This window comes from Pseudophryne corroboree, chromosome 5 (genome assembly GCF_028390025.1).
Source record: "Pseudophryne corroboree isolate aPseCor3 chromosome 5, aPseCor3.hap2, whole genome shotgun sequence".
Taxonomy (NCBI): domain Eukaryota; kingdom Metazoa; phylum Chordata; class Amphibia; order Anura; family Myobatrachidae; genus Pseudophryne; species Pseudophryne corroboree.
This window is the reverse complement of record NC_086448.1, coordinates 35,058,800-35,083,796: the sequence shown is the minus strand read 5'-3', so window position 1 is coordinate 35,083,796 and position 24,997 is coordinate 35,058,800. Positions and strand designations below refer to the sequence as shown.

Here is a 24,997-nt window from a genome sequence, read left to right as displayed (position 1 = left end):
TCCCCGGCTATACTTGATCTGTACTGCACTGCTGTATCCCCGGCTATACTGCACTGCTGTATTCCCACTATACCAGATCTGTACTGCAGTGCTGTATCCCCAGCTATACCTGATCTGTACTGCACTGCTGTATCCCCAGCTATACTACACTGCTGTATCCCCGGCTATACCTGATCTGTACTGCACTACTGTATCCCCGGAGATACTTGATCTGTACTGCACTACTGTATCCCCGGCTATACCTGATCTGTACTGCACTGCTGTATCCCCGGCTATACCTGATCTGTACTGCACTGCTGTATCCCCGGCTATACCTGATCTGTACTGCACTGCTGTATCCCCGGCTATACCTGATCTGTACTGCACTGCTGTATCCCCGGCTATACCTGATCTGCACTGCACTGCTGTATCCCCGGCTATACCTGATCTGTACTACACTGCTGGATCCCCGGCTATACCTGATCTGTACTACACTGCTGTATCCTCGGCTATACCTGATCTGTACTACACTGCTGTATCCATGGTCACCTGATCTGTACTGCACTGCTGTATCCCCGGCTATTCATGATCTGTACTGCACTGCTGTATCCCCGGCGATACTTGATCTGTACTGCACTACTGTATCCCCAGCTATACCTGATCTGTACTGCACTGCTGTATCCCCGGCTATACCTGATCTGTACTGCACTGCTGTATCTCCAGATTTACCTGATCTCTACTGCACTGCTGTATTCCCGGCTATACTTGATCTGTACTGCACTGTTGGATCCCCGGCTATACGTGGTCTGTACTGCACTGCTGTATCCCTGGCTATACCTGATCTGTACTGCACTGCTGTATCCCCGGCTATACCTGATCTTTATTGCACTGCTGTATCCCCGGCTATACCTGATCTGTACTGCACTGCTGTATCCCTGGCTATACCTGATCTGTACTGCACTGCTGTATCCCCGGCTATACCTGATCTTTATTGCACTGCTGTATCCCCGGCTATACCTGATCTGTACTGCACTGCTGTATCCCTGGATATACCTGATCTGTACTGCACTGCTGTATCCCCAGCTATTCATGATCTGTACTGCACTGCTGTATCTCTGGCTATAACTGATCTGTACTGCTGTATCCCCAGCTATACCTGATTTGTACTGCACTGCTGTATCTCCGGTTATACCTGATCTGCACTACGCTGCTGTACCCCGGCTATACCTGATCTGTACTGCACTGCTGTACCCCCGGCTATACCTGATCTGTACTGCACTGCTGTATCCCCGGCTATACCTGATCTGCACTGCACTGCTGTATCCCCGGCTAAACCTGATCTGTACTGCACTGCTGTATTCCCGGCTATACCTGACCTATACTGCACTGCTGTATCCCCGGCTATACCTGATCTGTACTGCACTGCTGTATCCCTGGCTATACTTGATCTGTACTGCACTGCTGTATCCCTGGCTAAACCTGATCTGTACTGCACTGCTGTATTCCCACTATACCTGATCTGTACTGCACTGCACTGCTGTTTCCATGGTCACCTGCAGTACTATTATATACCTGATCTGTACTACACTGCTGTATTCCCCCTATACCTGATCTGTACTGTACTGCTGTATCCATGGTCACCGCTGTACTACTATATACCTGATCTGCACTGGACTGCTGTATACCCGCTATTCCTGATCTGTACAGCACTGCTGTTTCAATGGTCACCGCTGTACTATTATATACATTACCTGAGCTGTACTGCACTCCTGTATCCCTGGCCACTGCTATACCACTATATACCTGATCTGTACTGCACTGCTGTATTCATGGGCACCGCTGTACTAATATATACCTGATCTGTTATGCACTGCTGTATCCATGGGCACCACAGTACTACTATATACCTGTTCTGCACTGCACTGCTGTATCCCCGTCCACGGCTGTACTACTATATACCTGATCTGCACTGCTGTATCCATGATCACCACAGTACTACTCTATACCTGATCTGTACTGCACTGCTGTATCCATGGTCACCACAGTACTACTATATACCTGATCTGCACTGCTGTATTCCCGCTATATAACTTGATCTGTACTGTACTGCTGTATTCATGGTCACCACTATACTACTATATACCTGATCTGTACTGTACTGCTGTATCCCCAGCTATATCTAATCAGTACTGTATTGCTGTATCCATGGTAACCGTTGCACTACTATATACCTGATCTGTACTGCACTGCTGTTTTCTCGCTATACCTGATCTGTACTGTACTGCTGTATCCATAGTCACCGCTGTACCACTATATACCTGATCTGTACTGCACTGCTGTATCCCCGGCTATACCTGATCTATACTACACTGCTGTATCCATGGTCAGCACTGGGGTGGTCTTCAGTATGCCGGCGGTTGGGCTCCCGGCGAGCAGCATACCGGCGCCGGGAGCCCGACAGCCGGCATACCGACACTTATTCTCCCTCGTGGGGGTCCACGACCCCCCTGGAGGGAGAATAAAATAGTGTGGCGCGCATAGCGCGCCACCGTGCCCGTAGCGTGGCGAGCGCAGCGAGCCCGCAAGGGGCTCATTTGCGCTTGCCACACTGTCGGTAAGCCGGCGGCCGGTATGCTGGTCGCCGGGAGGCCGGCCGCCGGCAGATCGTAGTGAACCCCAGCACTGTACTACTATATACATTACCTAAGCTGTACTGCACTCCTGTAACCCCGGCCACTTCTGTACCACTATATATCTGATCTGTACTGCACTGCTGTATCCATGGTCATCACTGTGCTACACTGTCCATGAACACCAGATGCTATCAGTCAGGGTTCCACCAAACTGCTCTGCTCAGTGATAACACTGTGTTTCCTATTGTACTGTGCTACTATCTATGCTGGTGTTTTATAACAAGCTCAGGGACCTGTTAGTGCTATATAGTCCTGCTAAGCCCCGTTACCCATTCCCTGTAACCCCTTCCTTGCCGCCCTCCCTCTCTAGTACAGGGACCTGTTAGTGATATGTAAGTAGTCCTGCTAAGCCCCGTTACCCATTCCCTGTAACCCCTTCCTTGCCGCCCTCCCTCTCTAGTACAGGGACCTGTTAGTGATATGTAAGTAGTCCTGCTAAGCCTCGTTACCCATTCCCTGTAACCCCTTCCTTGCCGCCCTCCCTCTCTAGTACAGGGACCTGTTAGTGATATGTAAATAGTACTGCTAAGCCCCGTTACCCATTCCCTGTAACCCCTTCCTTGCCGCCCTCCCTCTCTAGTACAGGGACCTGTTAGTGCTATGTAGTCCTACTAAGCCTCGTTACCCATTCCCTGTAACCCCTTCCTTGCCGCCCTCCCTCTCTAGTACAGGGACCTGTTAGTGCTATGTAGTCCTGCTAACCCCCGTTATCCATTCCCTGTAACCCCTTCCTTGCCGCCCTCCCTCTCTAATACAGGAACCTGTCAGTGCTATGTATGTAGTCCTGCTAAGCCCCGTTACCCATTCCCTGTAACCCCTTCCTTGCCGCCCTCCCTCTCTAGTACAGGGACCTGTCAGTGATATGTAAGTAGTCCTGCTAAGCCCCGTTACCCATTCCCTGTAACCCCTTCCTTGCCGCCCTCGCTCTAGTACAGGGACCTGTTAGTGCTATGTAGTCCTACTAAGCCTCGTTATCCATTCCCTGTAACCCCTTCCTTGCCGCCCTCTCTCTCTAGTACCGGGACCTGTTAGTGCTATGTAAGTAGTCCTGCTAAGCCCCGTTATCCGTTCCCTGTAACCCCTTCCTTGCCGCCCTACCTCTCTAGTACGGGGACCTGTTAGTGCTATGTAAGTAGTCCTGCTAAGCCCCGTTACCCATTCCCTGTAACCCCTTCCTTGCCGCCCTCCCTCTCTAGTACAGGGACCTGTTAGTGCTATGTAGTCCTACTAAGCCTCGTTATCCATTCCCTGTAACCCCTTCCTTGCCGCCCTCACTCTCTAGTACAGGGACCTGTGTTAGTGCTATGTAGTCCTACTAAGCCCCGTTATCCGTTCCCTGTAACCCCTTCCTTGCCGCCCTCCCTCTCTAGTACAGGGACCTGTTAGTGCTATGTAGTCCTACTAAGCCTCGTTATCCATTCCCTGTAACCCCTTCTTGCCGCCCTCCCTCTCTAGTACAGGGACCTGTTAGTGCTATGTAAGTAGTCCTGCTAAGCCTCGTTATCCGTTCCCTTTAACCCCTTCCTTGCCGCCCTCCCTCTCTAGTACAGGGACCTGTTAGTGCTATGTAAGTAGTCCTACTAAGCCTCGTTATCCATTCCCTGTAACCCCTTCCTTGCCACCCTCCCTCGCTAGTACAGTGACCTGTTAGTGCTATGTAAGTAGTCCTGCTAAGCCCTGTTATCCGTTCCCTGTAACCCCTTCCTTGCCGCCCTCCCTCTCTAGTACAGGGACCTGTTAGTGCTATGTAAGTAGTCCTGCTAAGCCCCGTTATCCATTCCATGTAACCCCTTCCTTGCCGCCCTCCCTCTCTAGTACAGGGACCTGTTAGTGCTGTGTAGTCCTGCTAAGCCCCGTTATCCATTCCATGTAACCCCTTCCTTGCCGCCCTCCCTCTCTAGTACAGGGACCTGTTAGTGCTATGTAACTAGTCCTGCTAAGCCTCGTTACCCATTCCTTGTAACCCCTTCCTTGCCGCCCTCCCTCTCTAGTACAGGGACCTGTTAGTGCTATGTATGTAGTCCTGCTAAGCCCTGTTATCCGTTCCCTGTAACCCCTTCCTTGCCGCCCTCCCTCTCTAGTACAGGGACCTGTTAGTGCTATGTAAGTAGTCCTGCTAAGCCCCGTTATCCATTCCATGTAACCCCTTCCTTGCCGCCCTCTCTCTCTAGTACAGGGACCTGTTAGTGCTATGTAAGTAGTCCTGCTAAGCCCCGTTATCTATTCCATGTAACCCCTTCCTTGCCGCCCTCCCTCTCTAGTACAGGGACCTGTTAGTGCTATGTAGTCCTGCTAAGCCCCGTTATCCATTCCATGTAACCCCTTCCTTGCCGCCCTCCCTCTCTAGTACAGGGACCTGTTAGTGCTATGTAACTAGTCCTGCTAAGCCTCGTTACCCATTCCCTGTAACCCCTTCCTTGCCGCCCTCACTCTCTAGTACAGGGACCTGTTAGTGCTATGTAAGTAGTCCTGCTAAGCCTCGTTATCCATTCCCTGTAACCCCTTCCTTGCCGCCCTCCCTCAGTAGTAGATGGCAGAGGCAGTGCAGGTTGTGCCCCTGATTGGCTCACGGTAATGCTGTGCCCCATGCTGTAGCTTTCCGTTACATAGTCTGGACTCCTGTTGTAATTGTAGCCAAGCGCACCAATGCAAACCATTTCATTTGCGTGCTAATTTAATTAGGAAGCACCCATTTCAGCTAATTTGCTGGGGAAGATGGCTGCAGACTCCTGGTGTGAACAGCTGTTCCCATCTCCCCCGATGAGCATTCCGGGCCCTGCAAATGGCTCCGCTCAGCCTTGTTTGGGAGAAAGAAGAGGATTTTATAGCCTTAAACGATCCTCTCAGTAAACACTTTACAGCTCTGTGCACGCTGGAGCGAGGATTAAACCCTTAGCAACGCGGCAGGCTGCAAATCTGCCACCATACGGCCGTCATTTTATCGCCATATTTCACAGCCGTAACGTTAATGGAACACACGTCTTTAACAGCTCCACTGAGCACGCTCAAATCATGCCTATGGTGGGGCAGCAAATCTTGTTTTTGAGCACGAAATAACTTGTTTAACCCTTTAGGAACCAGCACGGAAGTTTTACCGGGGCAGTGGACAATCAAATAAAAGAGTGATAGAAGCAGCTCTAATTAGACAGATCTCGCTCTGTTATCTGTACGCACATGAGGGGCTTCTGGTTGCTGAGACGTTACTTTCCCTGTGTCATGCCGGAGTGACCTGCAGAGCCGGATTTAGGCCTAGGACAAAGTTGGCACCTGTACGAGTGAGTCGCTTCCGGCTACATCTGTAAACATGGCGTGCAGCGCCCTCTTAGTGGACATAACTCACCTCTCCCCACAAAAACGCACCAAAACCTACCCTTCCTTTGTGTGGCCGTAGCAGTACCGCACCATTAGATCCCTGCGTTATGTCGTAACGGTGGTCTAGCCCTGGAACATGCACCAATAGGGGACCTTAAAGGCGCCACACAGTTACATTCCGAAATTAGTATATGACAGCTCACAGCTAGTATATAGGACCATCCTGCATGTTCTTCTAGGCACAGGTGAGAACGTGGACCTGCGTTAGCGGCCTGTTTTCCATGTTTGGAGCTATAGGGGTCACTCCGAGTTGATCGCTAGCTGCCGTTGTTCGCTACGCAGCGATCACTTAAAAAAAATGGCAAAACTGCGCATGCATATGCACAGCAATGCGCACGTGCTTCATACGGGTACAAAGAGCATCGTTGCTGTGCAATGGTTCTAGTGAAGAATCCATTCGCACAACCGATTGCAAGGAGATTGACAGGAAGAGGGCGTTTATGGGTGTCAACTGACCGTTTTCTGGGAGTGTTTGGAAAAACACAGGCGTGTCCGGGCGTTTGCAGGGCGGGTGTCTGACGTCAATTCCGGGACCTTAGTCACTGGATTCATCACACAGGATAAGTAACTGCAAGGCTGGTCTTGTTTTGCACAAAATGTGTTTGCAGAGCTCGGCTGCTCAGGAGTTTGCACACTTGCAAAGCGAAAATACACTCCCCCGTGGGTGGCGACTATGCGTTTGCACGGCTGCTAAAAGTAGCTAGCGAGCGATCAACTCGGAATGAGGGCCTATGTGCGTATCTTGTGGTGACAATGTTGCGTTCACCAATCATTTCGGGTATTTAATTAAATGTGATATTGACGGTATTGTGTTCATGGGTAGTATTCCCTACCGTCATTGCGGGTTTGCATTCCTACGTGGCCATGAAAATAAAGGGCAGATGTATTAAGCCTGGAGAAGGGATAAAGCAGTGATAAGTGGAAGATGACAACGCACCAGCCAATCAGCTCCTAACTGTCATTTTTCAAATCTGTAATGATTGGCTGGTGCGTTATCACCTTGCGCTGATCACTGCTTTATCCCTTCTCCAGGTAAATACATCTGCCCCAGTGTGCTGCATGTTTGCGTTACTCTATGGGAAGCACAGCTGGTCTTGGTGTCACGCACATGGTCCTCAGGACTGGTGATGGCGGAGGCCGCGCTTACCAGGCAGCGAGTGTGGTGCTGAGTCAGCTTCTGTGAAACGGCTGTGAAAAGTCAGAGGGGCGTCTGACAGGGTGCAAACACCCATCGAGGGGAGCGCAGCACGGAGAGGGAAGCGGCCAGCTGTGCGGAGGGCCTTGCCTGTCACAGAACTAGGTCACAATGAATCAGACGACAAAGACCAGGTGAAATCAGTCAGGATACAGGACACTGAACCCCAGCAAAGAGTCCTACCCCGAGTCTCTGCAGTGGCTCATCCAGCCAATCATAGGTTTCTGCAAACATACTGTAGAGAGACAGTATACAGACGCAATGTTATGTGTAGGATGCAATCGTCACCAGATTGTGTCCTCATCTACACATAATAGGAAAGGGGTGTCCTATGGTGGGGCTGGGAATGCACCCGACCATTGCACGAACACACAATGCTCCCAAATGTGACGGAAGACATGCTTCAGGCTTAAAGAAATCCGATGACTATAACTTTAAATCTAGTTCCTGTGTAATAATCCTCTTCCCTTCATTCATGAGTTATTCCACAAATGTAGGTACATACATACTTACATACATACATACATACATACATTCATACAGGATATATACACAGCCACGGAGAGGTGGCACTCATTGTTCTGCTGCTGTCAGAATGTTCTACAATTGCACGCAAGAAGAATTTCTACAATGACAGATCCTATATTGGGGTACTGTGCCGCCCCAATGAGATATATAGACACAAACTATATCTGTGCAGTAAAGCTTCTCTATGTGAAATTGTGGCCCCAATTTGTCATAAGTTACATATCTTTGGCCCTCATTATGAGTTGTTCGCTCGCTAGCTGCTTTTAGCAGCAGTGCAAACGCTAAGCCGCCGCCCTCTGGGAGTGTATCTTAGCTTAGCAGAAGTGCTAACGAAAGGTTAGCAGAACAGTGTTGAAATTATTTCAAGCAATTTCTGAGTAGCTGCCGACCTACTCCTTCCTTGCGATCACTTCAGTAAGTTTAGTTCCTGCTGTGACATCACAAACACGCCCTGTGTCTGGCCAGCCACTCCCACGTTTCCCCAGGCACGCCTGCATTTGTATCTGACACGCCTGCGTTTTTTAGCACACTCCCGGAATACGGCCAGTTACCACCCAGAAACACCCACTTCCTGTCAATCACTCCCCGATCAACAGAGCGACTGAAAAGCGTCGCTCGCCCTTGTGTAAAACTGCATAGTTTTGTGTGAAAGTACTTGGCGCGTGCGCACTGCGGCGCATGCGCAGAAATGCCGATTTTTAGCCTGATCGCTGTACTGCGAACAATGGCAGCTAGCGATCAACTCGGAATGACCCCCTTTGTGCGAGGAGGGGGCGTTCCTTTATAAAGTCACACGGTAATTAGTGCTTCATTTAATACTGCAAATATTAGCTTCTAGTTTATTGATCACTAATATCAGAAACCGCAATCAGGACCCAAATGGGGTTGAGGGGGGGGAAGTGCTAGGTATACAGTAGTTCCCCAACAGCTGGTCAACCGCAAGATGTCTATATCGCCATTACCATCTGGAAGAATTTGTTCTAGATCATGGTCGTTGTTACATTTTAATAGGTGTGGAGACATCATTTTGAGGAGCCTTCCAGTACTGCAGACTTACAGAGATCTAGACTTTTAATGTCTCCGCTAGATTTAATGACAGTATTATACGGGTACACCTGCATCAGATCGTGATGCTATGAACTACAAGGTAGCAAAGCACAAGAGGAACTGCACCTTTAATCGGTTCTAACAATTAGCTCAGTGAGTTACAGCCGGCCGTCGACTGTGTAAGCATTGATGGAGGCTCCCCACTGTTTGTGACTTCAGGGCTGCATGAACAGCTCAATAAGGTAACGCAGCCAGGGCTCCTACTGAGCAGGAGCGACATGGCTGGCTCACTGCCGGCTGGTGACAAGAGCACGCTTCTGTTTATCTGTATAATCATCCCTGGCTTCCATTACTGCAACGCCGCTGCTGTGTGACGGCACTCCAGCCATAGGGAGTCCCGACATTGACATATCTTACCAATGGAACATCAGCTGGTATTACATAGCAGCCTGTTAGTCGCTGACCAGTGTGGTGCTAGATGATTCCTTTCCAGCAGATTTACATGATGTTTGCAGCAGTAAAAGTATCCGATTCCTATGCATGATGTATTCATACTGTATGTATACAATAATATTATTCACGTTGTCCCTTTAATGTTGCTTATTTTCTATGCTTCATCTTGTAAGTTTGATAAATTAATTACCCAGCACCTGGACATGTTTTTATTGTGGTATGTAGTCATTATTTCGACATTCTGAATGTCGATAGTCATAGCGTCAACATGTTAAGGATAGACTGTAGTTGGGGTTGGGCTACCGTTAGGGTAGGGTTACGGTTGGGTTACCATTAGGTTAGGTTTAGGGTTTGTCTACCATTAGGGTAAGGTTAGGTTTGGGAACCATTAGGGTAGGGTTACAATTTAGGGTTTGTTGACCTTTAGGGTGGGGTTGGGGTTCCATTAGGGTACGGTTTGGCATTTATTAACGTGGGTTAGGGTGGGGTTACCATTAGGATAGAGTTGAGCTTCCATTGGAGAAGGTTAGGGTTTGGCTACCATTAGGGGAAAGATAGGGTTGGGTTATCATTTGGTTAGGGTTAAGTTTTGGCCCATTAGGGTAGGGTTTGGCTACCATTAGGGTAGAGTTAAGCATGGGGAACCATTAAATTTGGGTTAGGCAACCATTAAGGTAAAGTTTAGGGTTTGGATACCATTAGTGTAGGGTAGGACTACCATTAGGGTAAGGTTAGGGTTTGGCTACCATTCTGGAAGGGTTAAGATTGGGTTACCATTAGGGTAGGGTTGGGGTATCATTAAGGAAGGGTTACGTTTTGGCTACCATTAGGGTAGGGTTGGGTTGGGTTTCCATTTGGAGGTAGGTTTAGAGTTATGCTACCACCAGGGTTCTAATACTAGAAAAACATTATGTGAATATGCACAATATCGACGTTACAGGTTTGGTTAGTGTCAGTCATCGGTTAGGGTAGGGTTAAAGTTGGGGCTCTAGAAAAATGTTGTCAACATGCCCAATGATGATGTTATGACCACGGCAATATGTCATAACCTCAACGTTAACATTCTGTATGTTGACAGAACATACCACATCCGTTTAGTGCATGTGTGCCTCTTATTGTGATAGACTTGGACAGCCTGCTTACATGGCTTAGTGTGTCTCTTCCATCCACTCCAATACATTGTTGAAAAAAAATGGTGTTTCTTCACCGAATGGGATTGCTGTGGGCACTCTGTAGTCACCTGAAATCAGTGTGAGCGCTGGGGACACTGGAGAAGGCTAAGCGGAGGTTACTGTCCTGTTGGGCCCACATTGGTCCTCAAAGCTACATGTCTGGCTCTGCGCCCTGTAGGATGCGCCCCATTTGTGGCTGAGTACATCAGTGAATTTGAAGTGTTAACAGACGGGTTTGGTCTGTCTTGGGCATTTTGCCACCCTGGTGCCGCAAGGAGTGCCAGCTGCGTTTTCTGCTGGGAGAACTGCTGGTGCCGTCATTTGCATATTGATGGGAAATTGAAAATGAGATGCTGTGAAAAGAAGGAATCTCTTAATGCATTTATTTAACGAGCGGGTTCATCTGTCATAAGCAGATGAAACAAAGGATACTTAGCACCTTTGCAGCCAGTGTTACTATCCTCAGAGAGGAAGGGGAGCTTTCCCTGTGTGCTGCTGTGATAGGCACGGCTCTAAACGGCACGCTCAAAGCTAAATGAATTGCCCTCTCCGACTAGCTGCATGCTCTGATGTCTGCCCCCTGCCTGTCATGGACTGTCTACAGCAGTGGTGGGGAACCTTTGGCTCTCCAGCTGTTGTTGAACTACACATACCAGCATGCCTTGCTACAGTTTTGCTATTTGGCCATGCTAAAACTGTTGCAGGGCATGCTGGGATGTGTAGTTCAACAACAGCTGGAGGGCCGAAGGTTCCCCATCCCTGGTCTACAGGAATTCCTGTGTGCTTGTGACGTTCTCCTGGATGGTGAGAACTGAGAGGCAGAGGTAGAGGTGTTTCAGGGACTGGTTATTTCACAGGCATGGTAATCCAGTGCTTTATATCTGTGAGGGCAAATTGCGATATGGAAGCTCTTGTGCACTGGTCAGGAACATAGACAATGTGCATCCATAAAGCCTAACACTGGTCGGGACTAAAGCTCGGTACACAACAGGGGCCACTCCAGAGGAGGGGCTGCAAGTCAGTTCAAATTTCAAATGGGCGAGCCTCACCAACTGTCAGCAACTGCCATTTCAAGCTGACTCACCGGCAGTTGGTGTACCTCCCCTATTTGAATTTTGAACTGAGCTGCAGCCCCACCTCTGAAACCGCCTCTGGTACACAATTGATCCATATTAAAAACAGGTCCGGATGTAATGCCGTGCGGGACACCGGCCGAACGCTGATTTTGTTTCTTTTAAGGGTCGTTCTGCCCGCCCTGTGCCGGCACAGGCATGGTTCTGCCTGCCCTGTGCCAGCACAGGCATGGTTCTGCCCGCCCTGTGCCGGCACAGGCATGGTTCTGCCCGCCCTGTGCCGGCCCAGGCATGGTTCTGCCCGCCCTGTGCCGGCACAGGCATGGTTCTGCCCGCCCTGTGCGGCATAGTTCTGCCCGCCCTGTGCCGGTGCGGCATAGTTCTGCCCGCCCAGCGCGGCGCGGCATAGTTCTGCCAGCCCAGCGCGGCATGGTTCTGCCCGCCCAGCGCGGCATGGTTCTGCCCGCCCGGTGCCGGCGCGGCATGGTTCTGCCCGCCCGGTGCCGGCGCGGCATGGTTCTGCCCGCCCGGTGCGGCATCGGTCTGCCCGCCCTGTGCCGGCGCGGCATGGGTCTGCCCGCCCTGTGCCGGCGCGGCATGGGTCTGCCCGCCCTGTGCCGGCGCGGCATGGGTCTGCCCGCCCTGTGCCGGCGCGGCATGGGTCTGCCCGCCCTGTGCCGGCTCGGCATGGGTCTGCCCGCCCTGTGCCGGCTCGGCATGGGTCTGCCCGCCCTGTGCCGGCTCGGCATGGGTCTGCCCGTCCTGTGCCGGCGTGGCATGGGTCTGCCCGTCCTGTGCCGGCGTGGCATGGGTCTGTGTCATGAGACGACATAGACTGCTATCCTTGACTTGTCTGTGGAAATGTATCTATTCTAGAGGATTTTAACACGAGTCAGGAGCCAGATGACCAAGTTACAATTACAGAAATAAAACTACCTCAGAAGATTAGACCCCAGCTATACATGTGCTCTGCCAATCAGGCTTCCTCAGCCCGGCCACCTATCCGGCTGTACTGAGGGGAGTTAAAATAATATCAATAGAATATTGCCTCAGTTGCCAAATGATCACGATGACAAGAAGATCTGTTAGCATTACTCAGACATAATGTTACAGCTATCCGGCTATAGACTGGCTGGTTGTGTTACATGGAGCACCACTGAGAGGCTGCACATAGCCACCTCGTCAGTCTGCACTTCCCCCGGGCTGTATATGATTCTGTGACAGGGTTCCTGACAACCGTACTTTCATCTGGGCTCGTTATAGTGTTCTGGCAAATGCATCTCATTACAGGTGAGTAATTGTGGTTACCGCAGTTACCACTGGGTGTTAGTCTGATGTATGGCTGTTACACGGGGAAGAGGTGCTAAATAAACCTTTGTATTGTACATAAATTAACTGAGAATTCATTATGCAATGCTAAGGCATGCTACACTAATGAGCGGAGTGTGTGTCTGTCATTTCCTCACTGTGCTCTGCAGTAAGACTGGGCCGTGTGGGCAGGAACCCCTGCACCCTGCAGCTAGTGATGGCTCCACAGGCACCAGGCAATAACTTCTATTGGTGCCAGGATGGAGGATGTATGTCGGTAAAGTGTGGCATTTTCCCCTGCTCCCCATCAGTAGAGATTACTGGTGGGGGTCCAAGTGAGACTCGTCCTTAGCATTTTTTAAGTACACGCTCAGGATGAGTCAGACTTGTCCTTAGCACTGAAATGGATGGATATGCTTGGTGTTCCTTTCTCTACCTTGGGGATCTCACTAAAAATGTGCACATTGCTCTCTAACTCCCCTGCACCAGAAACTTGCATCACTAGTCAGAGATAGACTGATAGGCTTACAGGGCCAGTGATGTCACAGCAGCTCAAATGTCTGCAAACTCTGCTGGTTCGTGAAAGCCGTCTGCAGACTTGGGTGGAGCTTCAAAAAATGGAGGGGGTGGGTGTATTACTCTTTAAAAATCACAATAGAAATGAGTGCAATACTTCTATAGCATAAAACTGAATATGTTGTGCTTAAACTACTGTATTGCATTTTTATATTAAATTCATGAGAAATGAGGTTTACTAAAAAATAAATATATCCATCTAAACAAAATGCAAGAAACAGATTTTTTGGGAAAGTGGATTAGAGACTATTGGTTTTTTTTTTCTTGGGGGGGGGGAGTGTTTCTTAAATCACTTTTAAAATGAATTATTACTGTTAGCATATAGGAGGTAATTCATTCCTAGGCAGTGATTTTTGCTGCCTTGTGAGCAGATAGTCGCCGCCTACAGGGGAGTGTATTTTAGCTGTGCAAGTGTGCAATCGCATGTGTAGCAGAGCTGTACAAACTGATTTTGTGCAGTCTCTGCGCAGCCCAGGACTTACTCAGCCGCTGCGATCACTTCAGCCTGTCCGGGGCCGGATTTGACGTCAGGAACCCTCCCTTCCAATGCTTGGACACGCCTGCGTTTTTCCAGACACTCCACAAGCGCCCTCTTCCAGTTCATCTCCTTGCGATCGCCCGTGCAATCACTTTTTTCTCTGACGTCCTAGTGGATGCTGGGGACTCCGTCAGGACCATGGGGATTAGCGGGATTAGCGGCTCCGCAGGAGACAGGGCACAAAAATAAAGCTTTAGGATCAGGTGGTGTGCACTGGCTCCTCCCCCTATGACCCTCCTCCAAGCCTCAGTTAGGTTTTTGTGCCCGTCCGAGCAGGGTGCAATCTAGGTGGCTCTCCTAAAGAGCTGCTTAGAAAAAGTTTTTAGGTTTTTTGTTTTACAGTGAGTCCTGCTGGCAACAGGCTCACTGCAACGAGGGACTTAGGGGAGAAGAAGTGAACTCACCTGCGTGCAGGATGGATTGGCTTCTTAGGCTACTGGACACCATTAGCTCCAGAGGGATCGAACACAGGCCCAGCCATGGAGTCCGGTCCCGGAGCCGCGCCGCCGACCCCCTTGCAGATGCCGAAAAGCGAAGAGGTCCAGAAACCGGCGGCAGAAGACTTTTCAGTCTTCATGAGGTAGCGCACAGCACTGCAGCTGTGCGCCATTGTTGTCACACACTTCACACCAGCGGTCACGGGGGGTGCAGGGCGCTGCAGGGGGCGCCCTGGGCAGCAATGAGAATACCTTGTTCTGGCTAAAAAATACATCACATATAGCCCCTGGAGGCTATATGGATGTATTTAACCCCTGCCAGGTCTCAGAAAAACGGGAGAAGAAGCCCGCCGAAAAGGGGGCGGAGCCTGTTCTCCTCAGCACACAGCGCCATTTTCCCTCACAGAAATGCTGGTGGGAAGGCTCCCAGGCTCTCCCCTGCACTGCACTACAGAAACAGGGTTAAAACAGAGAGGGGGGGCACTTATTTGGCGATATGATTTTATATATTAGGATGCTATAAGGGAAAAACACTTATATAAAGGTTGTCCCTGTATAATTATAGCGTTTTGGTGTGTGCTGGCAAACTCTCCCTCTGTCTCTCCAAAGGGCTAGTGGGGTCCTGTCCTCTATCAGAGCATTCCCTGTGTGTGTGCTGTGTGTCGGTACGTGTGTGTCGACATGTATGAGGACGATGTTGGTGAGGAGGCGGAGCAATTGCCTGTAATGGTGATGTCACTCTCTAGGGAGTCGACACCGGAATGGATGGCTTATTTAAGGAATTACGTGATAATGTCAACACGCTGCAAGGTCGGTTGACGACATGAGACGGCCGGCAAACCAATTAGTACCTGTCCAGGCGTCTCAAACACCGTCAGGGGCGTTAAAACGTCCTTTTACCTCAGTCGGTAGACACAGACACGGACACTGACTCCAGTGTCGACGGTGAAGAAACAAACGTATTTCCCTTTAGGGCCACACGTTACTTGTTAAGGGCAATGAAGGAGGTGTTACATATTTCTGATACTACAAGTACCACCAAAAAAAAAAAAAAAGGGTATTATGTAGAGTGTGAAAAAACTACCTGTAGTTTTTCCTGAATCAGATAAATTAAATGAAGTGTGTGATGATGCGTGGGTTTCCCCCGATAGAAAATTATTGGCGGTATACCCTTTCCCGCCAGAAGTTAGGGCGCGTTGGGAAACACCCCTTAGGGTGGATAAGGCGCTCACACGCTTATCAAAACAAGTGGCGGTACCGTCTCCAGATAGGGCCGCCCTCAAGGAGCCAGCTGATAGGAGGCTGGAAAATATCCTAAAAAGTATATACACACATACTGGTGTTATACTGCGACCAGCGATCGCCTCAGCCTGGATGTGCAGCGCTGGGGTGGCTTGGTCGGATTCCCTGACTGAAAATATTGATACCCTTGACAGGGACAGTATTTTATTGACTATAGAGCATTTAAAGGATGCATTTCTATATATGCGAGATGCACAGAGGGATATTTGCACTCTGGCATCAAGAGTAAGTGCGATGTCCATATCTGCCAGAAGTTGTTTATGGACACGACAGTGGTCAGGTGATGCAGATTCCAAACGGCACATGGAAGTATTGCCGTATAAAGGAGAAAAAGACAACGTCTTTTCAGTCTCAGCCCTTTCGTGCCCATAAGGGCAAGCGGGCAAAAGGCCAGTCATATCTGCCATGGGATAGAGGAAAGGGAAGAAGACTGCAGCAGGCTGCCCATTCCCGGGAACAGAAGCCCTCCACCGCTTCTGCCAAGTCCTCAGCATGACGCTGGGGCCGTACAAGCGGACTCAGGTGCGGTGGGGGGGTCGTCTCAAGAGTTTCAGCACGCAGTGGGCTCACTCGCAAGTGGACCCCTGGATCCTACAAGTAGTATCCCAGGGGTACAGATTGGAAATTCGAGACGTCTCCCCCTCGCAGGTTCCTGAAGTCTGCTTTACCAACGTCTCCCTCCGACAGGGAGGCAGTAGTGGAAACAATTCACAAGCTGTATTCCCAGCAGGTGATAATCAAAGTACCCCTCCTACAACAAGGAAAGGGGTATTATTCCACACTATATTGTGGTACTGAAGCCAGACGGCTCGGTGAGACCTATTCTAAATCTGAAATATTTGAACACTTACATACAAAGGTTCAAATCAAGATGGAGTCACTCAGAGCAGTGATAGCGAACCAGGAAGAAGGGGACTATATGGTGTCCCGGGACATCAGGGATGCTTACCTCCATGTCCCAATTTGCCCTTCTCACCAAGGGTACCTCAGGTTCGTGGTACAGAACTGTCACTATCAGTTTCAGACGCTGCCGGTTGGATTGTCCACGGCACCCCGGGTCCTTACCAAGGTAATGGCCGAAATGATGATTCTTCTTCAAAGAAAATGGACGATCTCCTGATAAGGGCAAGGTCCAGAGAACAGTTGGAGGTCGGAGTAGCACTATCTCAAGTAGTTCTACGACAGCACGGGTGGATTCTAAATATTCCAAAACCGCAGCTGTTTCCGACGACACGTCTGCTGTTCCTAGGGATGATTCTGGACACAGTCCAGAAAATGGTGTTTCTCCCGGAGAAGAAAGCCAGGGAGTTATCCGAGCTAGTCAGGAACCTCCTAAAACCAGGAAAAGTGTCAGTGCATCATTGCACAAGGGTCCTGGGAAAAATGGTGGCTTCTTACGAAGCGATTCCATTCGGCAGATTTCGCGCAAGAACTTTTCAGTGGGATCTGCTGGAAAAATGGTCCGGATCGCATCTTCAGATGCATCAGCGGATAACCCTGTCTCCAAGGACAAGGGTGTTTCTTCTGCGGTGGCTGCAGAGTGCTCATCTACTAAAGGGCCGCAGATTCGGCATTCAGGACTGGGTTTTGGTGACCACGGATGCCAGCCTGAGAGGCTGGGGAGCAGTCACACAGGGAAAAAATTTCCAGGGAGTGTGATCAAGTCTGGAGACTTCTCTCCACATAAATATACTGGAGCTAAGGGCAATTTACAATGTTCTAAGCTTAGCAAGACCTCTGCTTCAAGGTCAGCCGGTATTGATCCAGGGGGACAACATCACGGCAGTCGCCCACGTAAACAGACAGGGCGGCACAAGAAGCAGGAGGGCAATGGCAGAAACTGCAAGGATTCTTCGCTGGGCGGAAAATCATGTGATAGCACTGTCAGCAGTATTCATTCCGGGAGTGGACAACTGGGAAGCAGACTTCCTCAGCAGGCACGACCTCCACCCGGGAGAGTGGGGACTTCATCGGGAAGTATTCCACATGATTGTGAACCGTTGGGAAAGACCAAAGGTGGACATGATGGCGTCCCGCCTGAACAAAAAACTGGACAGGTATTGCGCCAGGTCAAGAGACCCTCAAGCAATAGCTGTGGACGTTCTGGTAACACCGTGGGTGTACCAGTCGGTGTATGTGTTCTCTCCTCTGCTTCTCATACCCAAGGTACTGAGAATTATAAGACGTAGAGGAGTAAGAACTATACTCGTGGCTCCGGATTGGCCAAGAAGGACGTGGCACCCGGAACTTCAAGAAATGCTCACAGAGGACTCATGGCCTCTGCCGCTAAGAAGGGACTTGCTTCAGCAAGTACCAGGTCTGTTCCAAGACTTACCGCGGCTGCGTTTGACGGCATGGTGGTGGAACGCCGGATCCTAAGGGAAAAAGGCATTCCGGAAGAGGTCATTCCTACCCGGGTCAAAGCCAGGAAGGAGGTGACCGCACAACATTATCACTACATGTGGCGAAAATATGTTGCGTGTGGTGAGGCCAGGAAGGCCCCACGAAGAAATTTCAACTCGGTCGATTCCTGCATTTCCTGCAAACAGGAGTGTCTATGGGCCTCAAATTGGGGTCCATTAAGGTTCAAATTTCGGCCCTGTCAGTTTTCTTCCAGAAAGAATTGGCTTCAGTTCCTGAAGTCCAGAAGTTTGTCAAGGGAGTATTGCATATACAACCCCCTTTTTGTGCCTCCAGTGGCACTGTGGGATCTCAACGTAGTTCTGGGATTCCTCAAATCACATTTTAAACCGCTCAAATCTGTGGATTTGAAATATCTCACATGAAAAGTGACCATGCTGTTGGCCCTGGCCTCGGCCAGGCGAGTGTCAGAATTGGCGGCTTTGTCTCACAAAAGCCATATCTGATTGTCCATTCGGACAGGGCGGAGCTGCGGACTCGTCCCCAGTTTCTTCCTAAGGTGGTGTCAGCGTTTCACCTGAACCAGCTTATTGTGGTACCTGCGGCTACTAGGGACTTGGAGGACTCCAAGTTGCTAGATGTTGTCAGGGCCCTGAAAATATAGGTTTCCAGGACGGCTGGAGTCAGGAAAACTGACTTGCTGTTATCCTGTATGCACCCAACAAACTGGGTGCTCTTGCTTCTAAGCAGACGATTGCTCGTTGGATTTGTAGCACATTTCAACTTGCACATTCTGTGGCAGGCCTGCCACAGCCTAAATCTGTCAAGGCCCATTCCACAAGGAAGGTGGGCTCATCCTGGGCGGCTGCCCGAGGGGTCTCGGCATTACAACTCTGCCGAGCAGCTACGTGGTCGGGGGAGAACACGTTTGTAAAATTCTACAAATTTGATACCCTGGCTAAAGAGGACCTGGAGTTCTCTCATTCGGTGCTGCAGAGTCATCCGCACTCTCCCGCCCGTTTGGGAGCTTTGGTATAATCCCCATGGTCCTGACGGAGTCCCCAGCATCCACTAGGACGTCAGAGAAAATAAGATTTTACTTACCGATAAATCTATTTCTCGTAGTCCGTAGTGGATGCTGGGCGCCCATCCCAAGTGCGGATTGTCTGCAATACTTGTACATAGTTATTGTTACAAAAAAATCGGGTTGTTATTGTTGTGAGCCGTCTGTTCAGAGGCTCCTACGTTTGTCATACTGTTAACTGGGTTCAGATCACAAGTTGTACGGTGTGATTGGTGTGGCTGGTATGAGTCTTACCCGGGATTCAAAATCCTTCCTTATTGTGTACGCTCGTCCGGGCACAGTATCCTAACTGAGGCTTGGAGGAGGGTCATAGGGGGAGGAGCCAGTGCACACCACCTGATCCTAAAGCTTTATTTTTGTGCCCTGTCTCCTGCGGAGCCGCTAATCCCGCTAATCCCCATGGTCCTGACGGAGTCCCCAGCATCCACTACGGACTACGAGAAATAGATTTATCGGTAAGTAAAATCTTATTTTTTGCACCATCCCATCACTATGCACCGACGCCCGGTGCAGTTGTCCGATGCGCCTGCGCATTGCGGTGCCTGCGCAGTTCGGACCTGATGGCAGACTGTGAGGAAACGCGGCCTAGCGATCAGGTCTGAATTACTCCCATAGTCAGGGAGCGGGGTAAAAGCACTATATGACATTTAGAATAGATATGCTTTATCTGTGAGTTTCTTAGGCGTGGTGAAAGGGGCGGGGCTTAGCGTTGAAATTTCCAAATAAGATTTTAAGACTGGAAAATAAATGCAGAGTTACAGTCACCATCAGACACCTGGATGGCACATTTCCAGGGATTGAGGCTCATCCTCTTTATAAATAATGATCACATTTATAGAGGATACGATATTAAAGGGACATAAACGCCATATTTTGCTGGGCTCACGGCGGAGTGAGGGGTCTCCATCCAGATTTGTAGACGCATTACATTAGTAAGACTGTAATGCTGGAAGTCGTGTCTGTCCGGCAGGTGTAACCGTGGCTGCGTTCCCTGCCCCGGTGTACAGTAATAGCGCTCCCCGTGCCGAGGCTGTTACACGAGTCCTCCTGGTTATATAACAATGACTCTGCATCAGCTGGGATAGCCATTGGTTCTGTGTTTACATGTGAGTGTGTACCGTCTCTCAAGTGACTAAGTAAGGCTGTTAATGTTTTTTAAGAGACTCTATATATAACCCAACAATCCACAGTGTGACAGCAGCAACACCGGCCTGTTCTGTGTCCTTCGGGCTCTCTGTCAACAGGGCCATACCCAGCGTGCTCGCAAACACTGTAACCGTATCCCGATGCCCCCCTGGGTATCCTCGTCATGCTGGAATGCCAAGTGGATGGGCACGGATGAGTGGCAGCTGGCTGCGTGTACATGGAACAGGAGAGGCCCGCGGTCACAAGTTTAAACTGTTGTTTCTTGGGTAGCAGACAATGCTAAAAGTGTGTTCCTCCTTTCCTCTGTCTCTTCACTCCTCTGGTCTTCACTCAAACCCCGCATCTTTAATGTCTTATGTTCTCGTTCTGTCATTTCAAAAATAATCACATTTTCAAAAACATTCTTAAATTAGGTCACGGCACTTGTGCGCAGCTTTTCAGCCCAGCGATGGGATTGGTGTTCAGTTTGGCCGCACAAGTACTGTAGGGGGTTAAATTGGGGGAGATGGGATAATTTGGGGTGCCGTCTGAGCATTGGGGTTCCTTCCAGGAGCAACTTCCATACAAAGGAGGGTATTCAATTGTTTGAAAAGTCAGTTGGGCATCTGTTTTTTCCTATCTAATAGACAGGAAAAAAACAGACACCCAACCGACTTTTCAAACAATTGAAATCCCCCCGAAATGTTAGTTTATTCTTTATATGGTAAAATAGGAATTATTTTGTTCTCAACCCTTACATTTCACTGTTAAACGTTTTCTGTAGCCGTCTCCTCCGCGACATTGTGTTCCGTATATGAAAGTAACGCTAATGCTAGCGCGGCGATAGTGGGAAACTGCAGCGGCACATGCGCAGGGGTAGTACTGTATGTCTGACAGGTACATGTCCCACTGTCGCATCACAGCATAGGTGCGTAACAGTGTGCACCAGCTGTATAGGCACACACAATAATCTGATGTATATGACACGCCATCCGGCATAACCACGACATTGTGTACGGTGCCTCCTCTAATGGTCCGTGTCTCTCACTTCCAGGAAAACCTCTTCAGATCAAGCCCAGGCTGTGACGTTGTACCAGGCGTGTGAGACCGGCTCGGGTGCAATCCTCAGCTCCTGCCTTGCCCCGGACGTGACTGTACGTATTGCATCTGAATTTGCTGAGCACTCAGCAAAGGGGCCCCTTGTGAAGGGATTTGGGGCCCTGACCAGCACTGTGTATTTGTGTGTAACGTGTGGTGCTACCAGTTCCTCTGTTTGGGAAGAGGTTACACAGCGGAACACGCGCACATTTCATATTCAGAAATCTACAGATTTATATTTAATTTCTGGCCAGAGATGCAGCCGGATCATTTTATTTAATACTTTGTAAGTAGAGAGTTTAATATTAATTTGTATCTGATGTTTTTAGCGCCCCCGGCAGGTTGGGTGGCATCTGCAGCCTCGTCACGGGGTGGCGTTCTTACAGGTGAGCAGCGCAGAATTTAGTTAAGTTCCCCTTTGTCTCGCCATGCCCCAGTGACGCACAGTGTTACCAGTACAGGTTCACCTCCCTGTAGATATGTTTGTACGTCCGCTACAGCACTTGGGTCACATTAAATTACCAATAGGATTCTGCTGCATTGGTCACAGGGTGGCTGTCCAGATCTCTGGCTTTAGTTATATCAGAGTAATATACCGCTGTGACTACCGTCTCAGTGAGAAAACACTACTATTACTGATGCTGCTTCCCAGGGTGTTTGTGGGGTTATACTGTATATTGATTTGTAGGGGTTTTGGATGATGTGGGTTTCCCAGCTTTCTTACAAGCCCCCTCTTTATTCTCAGCGTTACCCTATTTTCCTGCAGACCCCTGTTATTTCTCTAATAAATTCAGTATATTTGACTTCCTCCTCTAACTAAAGGCTAAATCTAAGGGATAGGTGTCGCCGGACACTGCCATATTTCAGGGAGCGACCACCTATTGTTAGTGCATAGACCGCAAAAGCTAGAAGTATTAACCACTCTCAGCGCCCTCTGATCCTACAACCAAACCTGCCATTGTTTTTATATTAAATGCTTTTATTTAGATACGTTCTGCCTGTACCAGTTTTTGGTTACTAACTCTGCGGTGATTTCCATTTCAATAAAGTGCAGATTTGTTTTCCATTGTGTCCTGTTTTGTCTTATTATACTGGTAACCGACCCCCGACACAAAGCAGGAACTTCATTATCGTCTGGAACGTGATCCGGCCATGCAGACTCTGGGGCAGGCTCGTCAAACGCCAAATCCCAGCCGGGCCGAGTAATCAAGGTCCCAGTCTTGTGTGGGACGCAAGAAAAAGACAAAGTATTGTGTGCAATTTTTGAAAGGTTTATTAGGAAAACCAACAATAAAGTATAATGAAAGAGATGTCGGGAAGAAAAGAACTCTGGAAGCTGTGCTATACCCGATTTATATATCACTGTGCGGTCCCCTCTCCTCTATAATACATATCAGTGTTGACTCGTAAAATGTCACTTCCAGGCCCCCTCTGTCCCTCCAGTCCAGCCACATGCCCCCTGTTATCCACTCTTACTCCTTGTATCCCCTCCACCCACATGTCCTCTGTGCCTCCTGTACCTATTCAGTCTCCAACCCCTGTGCCCGCCGCCTCTAATTTACCTTCCTCGTTTTCTATCCAGATTCCAGAAGAATCCTCCTGCAATTAGGGCAGCTGGGCACACAGGGCAGTCGGGCACACACACATACAGGGCGTGACGGCTTCAGTGCTCATAGTGCTGAGCAAGCGGGATACGGCGGGGGGCAGAGATCTGCAAAGGCAGCAGCTCCCGCCATGGACATTTCCTCATCTCTGTCAATATCCTCTCGATCGCGGCAGATAGGCCAGGAGTAACTCATCCGGCGGTGGTGGGCCGCATTCCATTGTTTTTTTTTTTAAAAAGTAAACTTGGTCCACGAGTTTGACATGTCTCCTCTGGGGTATATGTAATATTCCTAGAGGTGATGTGAATTTGATGATATACATGCTAAATTTAAAGCAGCAATTTACTTTGAATACAACCAATCATGTTACCACAGCACTGAGGCTGTCAGTCTAATTATTTTCCCTAGTCTGCCTGTCCTGCCCATTGTCACCACAGCACTGATCCTGTCACTCCCACCCTCTTCCCTATGCTTCCTATCATCTCCTGTCTGCCTGCCCTGCCCATTGTCACCACAACACTGATCCTGTCACTCCCACCCTCTTCCCTAGGCTTCCTATCATCTCCTGTCTGCCTGTCCTGCCCATTGTCACCACAGCACTGATCCTGTCACTCCCACCCTCTTCCCTATGTTTCCTATCATCTCCTGTCTGCCTGGCCTGCCCATTGTCACCACAGCACTGATCCTGTCACTCCCACCCTCTTCCCTGTGCTTCCTATCATCTCCTGTCTGCCTGCCCTGCCCATTGTCACCACAACACTGATCCTGTCACTCCCACCCTCTTCCCTATGCTTCCTATCATCTCCTGTCTGCCTGGCCTGCCCATTGTCACCACAGCACTGATCCTGTCATTCCCACCCTCTTCCCTATGCTTCCTATCATCTCCTGTCTGCCTGCCCTGCCCATTGTCACCACAGCACTGATCCTGTCATTCCCACCCTCTTCCCTATGCTTCCTATCATCTCCTGTCTTCCTGGCCTGCCCATTGTCACCACAGCACTAATCCTGTCATTGCCACCCTCTTCCCTATGCTTCCTATCATCTTCTGTCTGCCTGCTCATTGTCACCACAGCACTAATCTGGTCATTCCCACCCTCTTTCCCTATGCTTCCTGTAATCTCCTGTCTGCCTGCCCTGCCCATTGTCCACAGCACTGATCCTGTCATTCCCACCCTCTTCCCTATGCTTCCTATCATCTCCTGTCTTCCTGGCCTGCCCATTGTCACCACAGCACTGATCCTGTCACTCCCACCCTCTTCCCTATGCTTCCTATCATCTCCTGTCTGCCTGCCCTGCCCATTGTCACCACAACACTGATCCTGTCAGTCTCACCCTCTTCCCTATGCTTTCATCTCCTGTCTGCCTGCCCTGATAAGGTCAAATATTATCTTAAAACATAAAGCTATACCGCTAGACTCGCTATTACCGTGGAGCCGCTATGGCCGCTAGACTTATTACACACACTATGTACTAAGTACGCTATTTGCGTACTGAGTACCGTATGGATACGCACTTAGCGTATCAGATGCTGTGCCGTGGGCGCGACGCACGAGCGGCACGTACGCACACGGATTCACGCTTCGTACTAAGCACGCTATTGGCGTACGGAGTACCGTATTGATACGCTCTTAGCGTATCAGACGCCGTGCCGTGGGTACGACGTACACGCGGCGCGGACGCACACAGAGTGATATACAGTAAACCTTAAGTAATGAAACAATATAAGGATGTGCTTATACCTTAAACCTTAGCAGCCTAGTACTGCAACGATGTGATACCTTAAAACCTTAACAATGCTTATGCACCTTATACCGATTAAGACGCTAAGAAAGCCCTTTGCAGGAAAGTGAATACACAACACCGGTTTGTGGTAAACCACTGGGCTCTAACACCGCAGTGGATTATTCAGAGAAAAGGGGTAAACAGATACAAGTTATGCACTACAGGCTAACAAGGAAATCTAAACAGAATAAGTGAGAATAATGGCTACAGAGAATATACATACGTGGGGAATCGTTCGCAAGCGCGTCCTGGACCAGTCCTCAGCTATCG

At 49.6% G+C, this 24,997-nt stretch overlaps 1 protein-coding gene across 3 annotated transcripts in view; it reads left to right on the top strand.

The window, feature by feature from the left end:
• Window positions 1–22,405, top strand: part of ZC3H3 (zinc finger CCCH-type containing 3) — a 413,559-nt gene extending 391,154 nt beyond the window's left edge. For all 3 annotated transcript variants that reach the window (XM_063921214.1, XM_063921213.1, XM_063921212.1), the window contains exon 12: window positions 21,298–22,405. In XM_063921214.1, coding sequence (XP_063777284.1) covers window positions 21,298–21,329 — 32 coding nt within the window. In that variant the 3' untranslated portion in view covers window positions 21,330–22,405. The remainder of the gene's footprint in view (window positions 1–21,297) is intronic.
• Window positions 22,406–24,997: the final 2,592 nt, after the last annotated feature.